This window comes from Elaeis guineensis, chromosome 3 (genome assembly GCF_000442705.2).
Source record: "Elaeis guineensis isolate ETL-2024a chromosome 3, EG11, whole genome shotgun sequence".
NCBI classification, from domain to species: Eukaryota; Viridiplantae; Streptophyta; class Magnoliopsida; order Arecales; family Arecaceae; genus Elaeis; species Elaeis guineensis.
In genome coordinates this window covers 85,969,009-85,979,287 of record NC_025995.2, presented here as the reverse complement: position 1 = coordinate 85,979,287, position 10,279 = coordinate 85,969,009, and the positions used below count along the sequence as shown (strand labels likewise).

General features: G+C 38.6%; 1 protein-coding gene across 6 annotated transcripts in view; it reads left to right on the top strand.

Moving 5' to 3' along the window:
* The first annotated feature begins 402 nt into the window (after window positions 1-402).
* Window positions 403-10,279, top strand: part of LOC105041877 (nuclear transcription factor Y subunit A-4) — a 28,482-nt gene continuing 18,605 nt past the window's right edge. Inside the window, exons 1-3 of one of the 6 annotated variants that reach the window (XM_029263585.2) lie at window positions 403-557; window positions 1,275-1,485; window positions 4,532-4,929. In XM_029263585.2, the coding sequence (XP_029119418.2) occupies window positions 4,629-4,929 (301 nt within the window). In that variant the 5' untranslated portion in view covers window positions 403-557; window positions 1,275-1,485; window positions 4,532-4,628. Of the gene's footprint in view, window positions 558-595; window positions 701-1,274; window positions 1,507-4,531; window positions 4,930-5,126; window positions 5,200-5,715; window positions 5,802-10,279 lie in introns of those variants that run through there. The other 5 variants (XM_010918938.4, XM_073253897.1, XM_029263589.2 and 2 more) reach the window with 5 other exon arrangements.

Sequence of the window (10,279 nt, the reverse complement as noted above, 5' to 3'; positions counted from 1 at the left end):
TAAGATGGCACTTATGATGGTTAAATATATAGTTTTCGGCAACAAGTTATATTAATAATGACAACAATAAGTTAATATTAATTAATTACATCACAAAGTGGGGACCAAGCGAGCCTGCATGCCAAGGTGGTGAGATCCCGGCTAGTTAGCTTGTAAACAGGATCGTGAGTTATATACCAAAAAAATTAAATAAATGTATCATAAAAAAAAAAAAAGGATCGTGACTTCGTGACTCAACATTATTATTTATTTTAGGAAAGAAAAAGAAGAGAGAGAAAGTGAGTTGTAGTGGCTTTCGAGCGTGGCGTTGCCCATTAGGTGAGAAAGTTTATTTTAATCATTTTATTTTATTTATTTATATATACATACCTAAACCTTTTTTTCTAATGGGAGATGAAAAGGTAGAATGGAGCCAAGGCTAGAAAAGATGAAATAGGTCGGAGGGGTGGCAGCAGGCGAGAAGTAGAGAGAGAGAGAGAGAGAGAGAGAGGAGGAGAAGAGGACTGATGCAAGCCGAGGGTTTCAAGCTAGGAGACATGACTCCCCCACCTTGAAAGGTTCTCTACTGTCCCACGCACTATTATCCTCTCTCTCTCACTCTCTCTGGTCTCTTTTTTCTTGCTATCATTAGCTGTATTTTCGGATAGAATCTCTTCTATGTCTGATTCTTTGATCTGGGTTGCTACAGACGATGGGTAGGGTATGTTAGTTTTCTGTTTATATTTCTGTTGGAATTGTTTTGGGTGATTGTTTGATGTTGGTGATATGGGTTTTGCGGGATTTTGTGATTTGGGTTATGGGGTTTGGTTTGTGAAGAACGATTTTTTTTTTTTTAATTTGTTAACCATTTTGGGTGTTTGGGCTTGGATTTCTTCTCAGTACAGTAGGTTATTTTTTATGGATTTAGAGAATTAGGCGTGCGATTTTTTTGCTTGGGTTTGGTGCGATTGTTTGTACTGGATGTGGGGATTTTAAATTTGGATGTGATTTTGATTGAACTGCTTGAGGGATTCCTTGCTGGAATTCAATTTGAGAAAGAGGTTTATCTGCAGGATTTGGTTGTTTGGACTGGAAGTTTTGAGCAGGAACTTGATTGTTTCGTTGGAAGTTTGCTTAAGTCCCGGATATTTATTCTGCCAATCTCAGAGAAAGATTTTCTGCTTCATCTAGAATTTTTATCTGTAGCACAGAAATTTTACTACCTTCCTCTCTTTATTTTATGGCTGCTATGGTTTTGGTTTGAATTCACATGCTCTGTCTTCTCCTTGAAACAGTTAAAAGGTGAGGCAATTCCGCAAATGTTTGCTGATCATATAAAGTGGATGTTTGATAAAATGAAGAAGCGAGAGTGCAGTGCTGATGTTAAAAGCGATGATTTGCTGACATCCTCAGTGTTGCCATGAAGAAATCTGTCTAATTTTTTAGTACCATGGGAACTAAGTTAACTATAGAACTGATGGAATGAAGTAGACAGGATAGAATTGGGTAAATCCATAATTCTCAGAGGTAATCTGATTTTTGGAATGGGTCATCAGATATCTAGGTGGATATTATGCAAGAATTTAAGAATCTAGTTGTTTCATAAGGTCCTTTTTTCTAACTCTTCAGTCACTGACACAAAGCTGTGTCACATGTATATAGCATTTTTTTGTTCCTCTTCAAGGCACATGATTTAGGCTATTTCCTGCTCATTTATTGCATGTAGTTGCATTGCTTCACGAACATATCTTGGTGTTTACTAATAAGCTCAAAATGTTTGAAAAGGTAACCTAGCTACATTGGAGGTATTAATTATATCTAAATGTTAGCTTTTCTGTACGATGTTGAGCAAAGTGAATTTTGACTTGATGACAAGCTATGAGTAAGGTGAAAATGTTGTTAAGGGGAAATTAAATTGATCGACAAAATGACTATTAGTCTTCTGTATTACAAATTTTTGTCAGGAGATTGTGGTTGTGTATTTACAGGCAGCTTCTGAATCACCCCAAAATTTGGGAGGATGATTCTGTTGAGGCATAATCCTGCGATATGTTAGCTTTTTGAATGTAAACTTCATCTGCACCTGCAATGAAGGCATTACTTTACATGTGGGAAGCATACAATTCTATATGTAGGAGAAGACCAAGAAGCTCATTTAAACATAAGGCAAAGGAAAATATTTTCAGGGATAGATGATTGAGGTTAGCATTATGAGGAGTCAAGGGGTGCTTGAGTCCCTTATGAAAGAGAATATATTGTATTATGAGATTGAAGAAAGTGTTGGGAAACTGTAAATCACTAAATCCTTGTTTTAATATTGATGTTTTCTAAATTGGCTTGGGATTTTTTTTACGCTATGAAGTATAAAGCAAGAGACGAGAACTTTTATTTTTTGCTTCTTTTCTTATTTATTGTAGTCTCATTCTCTTTATCTTTGGTATTAACTGTTCTATGATGAAGCAAGAGAGTTGGAAGTTTGTGCTACATGACCCTAAAGTGCAATGGGGGGAGATGATACATCTTCATATCTAAAGACCATCTGGTTATCCTTGGTGGCAACTGAGAACTATCTGTTCATATTTTTATTGGATAATATCTTTACAGAAATAAAATAATCTGTTGAAGTTGCATATTAGACATGAGGCTTCAATCATGGAATATGAATGTATTCACATATTTACTGAATTTATAACATTTTGTGGCTCAACATACTGTAGTGATAGAAGGGGGAGGAACTTCTGACCATGGTCAACATAACTTGCATGTAGATAAACAGAGATCTCTGAGGTCCTGGTCGCTCCTGGGTATTTGTATATGGTACCTTGCAGAAAATCTCTTGTTGTTATTGCGTGCTTTTGGTGGCAAGAATAGGAGGCATGGAATGATTATTATAAGCATTCTATGCAGCTGCCTTGATTTAGGAGTAATGACTGAACTAGCATAATTCATTTGAATGGCAGGGATAGAATTAAATTAGAGTGATTTGAGATATATGACATTACTATATGGATTGACCTGTTACTTCAGATGGGCTTTGAACAATAAAGGGAAAAAAGAACCCATAGACTAGGTTGATTAATGTTAGAATAAAAAGTGAATGGGGCTATGAGTTATGATGTGAGATGGGGTGGCATGTGTAACTATTCACTCTCAAGCCTTAGAAATGGCATTTGGAAACTGGAGTTTTTTTCTTATAATAGAATATAAGGTTTTGGAGGGGTCTTCATTGCCTTTTGTGGGTAGAAGAATAGAAGTAATTGGAGGAGGATTTAGAAGTCTTTAGTTCATAACTGCTAGACTGTAATAGGCAATTCATTGGTTTGGCAAGTTGTTTCTTAGAGAAGGAAAAATTGAGGAATGAGGAACTTTGTTTTATCTCGATGACCTTCAAGCTCATTTTTCCTCATGATTTGAAAGAAAAGAAAGTTTGGAAGCCTTAAGGGAAATTTGTGATGAAATGTTTCCACACCTGCTGCATGGACACTGAATTCTTTGTTGACCTTTGAAGGGGAGGGGAGTTCTCAACTCTAAGATTTTTTTTTCCTTATAAATTCTGTGGGTCCAGTCTTCCAGTTGACTATCTTGCACGAGGATTTATCTTGTACCTTCTATAGAAAAGTACATAACGGCATTCTTTCGTGTTCCATGCATTGCAGATTTTTAGGTCTGTTTTCTAGATTTTTGAGACCCTTTTGATGGACTTTTGGTGTTGTGTGCAATCTCTTGTTGTTCGTCTTTAGCATGCTGGAGGAAAGCTGGTGCATCAACTGGTTTGGGCGGTGATAGAACAGGAAATATGCTTTTATCATCTCTAAAATGTTGGTTAGAGGTTTCATGGAGAAAGGAATAGGAAAAATTTCACTCCCTTTGTCGATATTTTTGGTGACTATTTTGGTACCTTTTGTCGTAGAGTACATCAGGATATTCTTTCTTGTTCCATGCATTGCAGATTTTTAGGTCTGTTTTCCAGATTTTTGAGACCCTTTTTCTGGACTTTTGGAGTTGTGTACAATCTCCCTGTTTGTCTCTAGCATGCTGGATGAAGGCTGGTGCATCGACTGGTTTGGATAATGATAGAAAGGAAACATGCTTTTATCATCTCTAAAATGTCAGTGAGAAGTTTCGTGAGAAAGGAATAGAAAAAAAAAGTCTACACCCTTTTTCTATATTTTTGGTGATAAGTTTTCACCAACCTGGTACATATTGATAGGTAGCACATAGTACCATTTCTGATTGTATTTGGTTTCAACTTCTTATCATGTTGTATATATATATTTTCTTAAATAGAAGATATATCTGTAATTCTACCTGTTTTATTATATTATCCTTTACCCCTTTGTTGTTTTTTAGAATTACTTACTAATTTAGCTGGTTAAGAATATAAGGTTTACCGGTAATTATGTATTAGTTCATGTGCATTCTGTTGAGGAGAAAAGTTAACACTTTTGCAAAAAAAACTTTTTAGTGAAAGTGGCTTTTGATGCTTCTAGCAGATGTTCTCATCTTTCCCTCAATTTACCATATTTTTGAATAACTCAGTTATCATTAACAGGAGTGAAGTAATCACAAGAGGAATTTGAGATCCATAGGGCTTTGGTGCGTGTGTTTGTCAAAGAGAGTCACCACCTGGAAATATAAAGGCTTTTGAGATGCAGAACCTTAGCAACAAAGACTCTGAGCAAAGCTCGGTTCATTCAACAGCTAATTGTCTAATTAATTGCCCATCATGGTGGAACTATAGTGGGCCAAACATGCTGCAATCTTCTTATTCCAAGAACTTATATATGAACATGGGCACCATGGCACAACAATCTAATCAGACGAAGCAACCTGTGCTTCAAATGCCTGACCAAGACTCGTCATCAACCCAGTCAACTGGTCAATCCCATCAAGAACTGGGAGCAACGATGGAGAGAAACCTTCATGAGCAAGGTGCTTTGGCACATTCTGGTATGATTTGCTATGGAAATTAATCACTCAACAGAAGTTTGCAATTTAGATTTGTGTTAAGTATACGAAATATGCAAACAGTGTTATGGGGGGCTAGATGGTTGAATTTTAAATTTTAGCTAGTTCCTTTAGTCATTTTGTTCTTATGTGATGTGTTTTTTTAGCATTATAATACTTTTGAAATTTATTTCTGTCAGCTTTCTCTGGATGTTCTTAATCAGTCACATTCAACTTTCTTCCATCCATGAAACTGACTACAAACTATTTACAGTAAGCAATATCAATTGTCATGTTATGTTTGTAATCATCTTTAACTTTATTTCTGCTTCTGAGATTGTATCTACTTGCATTGCACATCCATTGTGTAACTTGTACTGATGGGCACAGTTTCATTCCTTTCCATTTCTTTTACTTGTCCACTTACATGTGACATCACATGTACTTGATAGCCAAATATATTCTGGAGTCATGTGTGAACATGTGCATCTGCATAGGAGCATAGTTTAATGGGATCAAGCTAAATTGCAAGAGGTTTGTATTTTGAATGAAACAAATGAGACAGAAGTAGGCTTTTATTCTTAATCTGAAAATCCATTGGAAGTGACTTCACATACTTGATAACTTTGAAATATTGGATTTGGAGAAATGTTATAAGAAATTAAGAACAATGCATACTTTTGTGAAGGAAAATTTATTCAAGAATTTATAAAGCCAATTCTCTTCTGGGATATTTACTCCCTTGATCTGCTATAGTAGGTAATGGTAGCATTGTTCTTAATCTGTCAGAAGTGGTTTGATGCATGATCAGCAGTCTTGGGAATGCTGGAATGCCTCATTGCAAGTGGAAAGGAGTGTGATCACAAAAAGGAATGGTATTATCAATTCTTCTTCTATAAGATATAGCTTATTAGCAGCTTGAGACTTGTTTTTTCTTTTTGGGGAGGCAGGGTGCTTTTGTGCAGATATGGCCACTTCCCTATCGCTCCGATCATTGTTGGACAAGGATAAGTTGGTGGGACCCAATTTCGGTAGCTGGTACCGAAAGTTGAAGATAGTCCTGGAGCATGAATGGATCCTATATGCGATAATGGATCCTGCACCTGAGGAGCCAGCTGTCAATGCACGTGGAACAGTCAGAGACACTTACCAGAAGTGGCTCAGTGACCGGACCACGGTGCGCTGTATCATGCTGGCTGCTATGAGCGACGAGTTCAGTCGCAGATTCGAGACGGCTCAGCCAAAGGACATGCTTCAAGTGTTGGAGGATGCCTTTGGCACACCCGATGACGTGGAGAGGCACAAGACTAGTTGTGCCATCTTCAATGCCAAAATGCGGGATGGTGCCTCTGTCACTGATCATGTATTGTACATGATCGAGCTGATGGAACGATTGAGCAAGCTCGGCTTTCCCTTGCATGAGCAGCTTGGGAAAGATGCAATACTGAACTCGCTGCCCAAGTCTTATCTCCCATTCCTCACTCATTATAGAATGACAAAGCCTGAAGTAAACTACCATGGATTACCATAGATTGAGCAACCAAGTATTGTAATTGATTTGTTAATAAATAAAATATATTTGGCATTTTCATCATAAGCTTTCATCTTCTAATGAACTCTGTTGTTATGATGAAGTCCTTAGGACTATTTAGGTTCGATAAAGAGAGGATTTATCGATTAGTCCTTAAAACTGTTCACGACCAAATGATAGGCTGTTAATAAGGACGACAGCTTCTATCGAGCATAGGTCGCTGTAGGCCATATGGGTTGGTTGTCCTCTTAACCAAGGAGTGTGGAGACACTGGTATGGCATACAGGTGAGATGTAAGGGTACATCGTCATTGAACGTGACCAACTCCAGAGCATTCTGCTGTCGAGAATGTCTCTGATGGGATATAGGTATAAATGTCCCTTAGACTTGAGATCGCCTCATTGACTTGCAAGCAACTCACTGTGCTTTGGTACTGGACTAACTGAATTTCTAATTCAGGGACGGAAGGCTTCTGGGCACAGTCAAGTACTTGCGAAGTCAGAGTGTGATCGAGATGGGATTGACCACTCCAAGAGTTGGAGAAGAATGAGTCGCTGTATTTCAATTTAGCAAAACCTTGGCCAGGGTAATCCATCAGATGGATTTGATATTTTGAAATACAATGTGGACAACCTGATCAGAGTTGACAGTTGAGCTCTGGGGTGTCCTATGATCATTTTGGTCAAGGGGATGAATTATATGAAAACTATATCCGCATGGGTTCTAAGGATGTTGTTCTACACATTCGACCTATCCGGACGTCGGGTACCATTGCTAGATGGTCACTTCGATTGGTATAGAAATTTGTTTCTATGCTACCGGCTTAGGTTCGGACCTATGAGGTCACACACATTAGAGTTCATGATCCGATCGGATGGTTGATCAACGATTAAGAATCGTTCTAGGGTTAGATGATCAATACGATTGATATTTAACCCAGTGCAAGTGTTGCAGGAGGATCGATTAGCAATTCGATTGCTAATTAGCTTAATTTGATTAAGCCAATGGGCTGAGATTAAGTCTAATTAAATATGATTTAATTAGATTTGGTTTGGGCTTGATTGGATCAAGTCCAATTGGTTTATTGGATAAGCCAAGTGCAAGGAAAGACTAGTCCTAGTTCAACTAGGACTTGGGTCAATCTAATTTCTAATTTGATTAGAAAATTAAATCAGATTTAAATCTAATTTAATCTGATTAAATTAGGTTCTTAATTGGGTTAAGACCTATTTTAATTGGGTTGATCTAATTTTGATTTGATTTGGTTTGGGAAACCAAATTAAAACAAGTTATGAGACAGAATCCTAGTAGGACTAGGATTCCACCTTGCACCACATAAACCTTCTCCACGCCCTTTCTCTTATTCAACGCCAATCTCCACTTATTTTGTGCGACAAAAGCCCTCTCTCAGATCTCTCCCACGTTCACAAAAGGTCTCCTCTCTTCTTTCTTACATGGAAGGTGATTTGGATCAAATCTAAAAGGAATAAGTTTGGATTTCGAATTCTATGAGATAGAGTTTTAGAAATCCAAAACTCTTTCAATTTTGCACCGAATTTATCCAAATTTTTTTTGGAATTTTCGTGGCTTTTAGGGTTTACATTGTGCACCCTTTTCTGTTGATCCATCCACGAAAATATGAAGGAGGTGCTCAAGAGTTGGGCGTCCCTTTACTTGCCATGTTTGGATAAGCCTTGACTAGGTGTTTGACCTAGACAAGGACTCTATCATATCTCTCTATATAAGACGAGTTTCTTCGTGAAATTTTAAAGAGAGATATATATTTGAGAGGCCTTTCTGACATCCAAAAATCAGAGAGAAATACCTTTGGGTCGTGGAGATATAAAAGACGCAAGTCTGGGTGTCTAGAGAGAAAAACGTGAAGAAGAAGAGGGTCTTCTTCTAGGGTTTTTATTTTCATATCTTTCCTCCTTCCATCTTGAGTTTCCTGAGAGCATCTCAGATCTGAAACTCCTCCTTCTACTTTCCATCTTTGGAAGAGTCCAAATCAAGAAGAAGGAGGCACCTGATCAACCATCAAAGAAGGATCAGCGCAGTACTAGCATACTGTGCTGATTTCCTGAAGTAGGACTTCTGATCGAGATTCGTGGGCTCGTGTGGACGACTCCTAGAGGCCGGACGCGTGTGCGGCTTGCAACATCATCCTTAAGCTCGGATCAGCGAGGTTTGAGCATCTAACTTGCAAGGTAATAGATCTGATCTATTATTTAATACATACAATAGATGTAGCTAGTATAGAAACATGTTGATATGATCAACATGTAGTTCATACTATATTTATATATATTTTAATTTTTGATTTAATGCTATGTAATAATCATGTAATAAGATCTTAGATCTAGGGATCTTCTGATCTTAGAAAATAAATTTTGATTTATTTTAGTCTTCCGCTGTATGATCTTGAAAAAGTTTCAAGATATAACCCTGAAACCCTAGATCTGGTTCCTACAATTGGTATCAGAGCTGACCGAAGAGGTGTATATGATACAACCTGAGGGGTTTACATCCACAGATGAGTCCAAGGTGTGCAAGCTTCAGAGATCCATTTATGGATTGAAGCAAGCTTCTCGGAGTTGGAACATGCGTTTTGATAAGGTGATCAAAACGTATGGCTTCATTAAGAATGGAGAAGAGCCCTGCATCTATAAATGGGCAAATGGTCCAGTTGTGGTATTCCTTATCTTGTACGTGGATGACATTCTCTTAATCGGGAATGACATCCCCGCACTATAGGGAATAAAAGTTTGGTTGTCATCACAGTTCTCCATGAAGGACTTGGGTGAAGCATCCTACATCCTAGGGATGAAGATCTATAGGGATAGATCTAAAAGGATGCTTGGGTTATCCCAGTCCATGTACATAGATACTGTGCTGAAGAGGTTCAGCATGGAAAATTCCAAGAAGGGCTATCTACCGATAGGCCAAGGAATTTCTCTCTCTAAGAAGGATTATCCGACAACTCCTGAAGAGAGAGAGCGTATGAGTAGAGTCCCATATGCTTCAGCCGTGGGATCTATCATGTACGCCATGACATGTACAAGACCAGATGTGGCATACTCACTAGGAGTAGTGAGTAGATACCAATCTGATCCTGGAGAAAACCACTGGAAAGTGGTTAAAGCCATCCTTAAATATTTGAGAAATACTAAGGACCAATGGTTGATTTATGGCGAGTCAGATCTGAAACTTGTGGGGTTCACAGACTCTAGCTTTCAATCTGACCATGATGACAGCAGGAGTGTGTCGGGTTATATCTTTACTCTGAATGGTGGAGCTATCTGCTGGAAGAGTTCCAAGCAGCATACTGTGGCAGACTCTGTTTGTGAAGCAGAGTATATCGCAGCATCAGATGCCGCGAAGGAAGCTGTGTGGCTGAGGAAATTTATCAACGAGCTCGGAGTAGCACCCTCCCTCGATGGTCCGGTCCTGCTCTACTGCGACAGCACTGGTGCCATAGCTCAGGCGAAGGAACCCAAAGCACATCAGCGGACGAAGCACATCTTACGCTGCTTCCACCTGGTCCGGGAGATCGTGGATCGAGGTGACATCGACCTTCAGAAGATTGATGGAAAGGAGAACCTAGCCGACCCCTTCACTAAAGCCCTGGCAATAAAGGAGTTCGACAACCATAAGTCGAAGATGGGTATTAGATACTGTGCCGAGTGGCTTTAGGACAAGTGGGAGTTGTTGGGAAATGTGTCCCAAAAAGCCAATCGTCAAGCTGTTGATGGTTGAGCAACCAAGTATTGTAATTGATTCATTAAACCTAAAGATTTGGACTTTAATCAAAAGGTTTCTCCC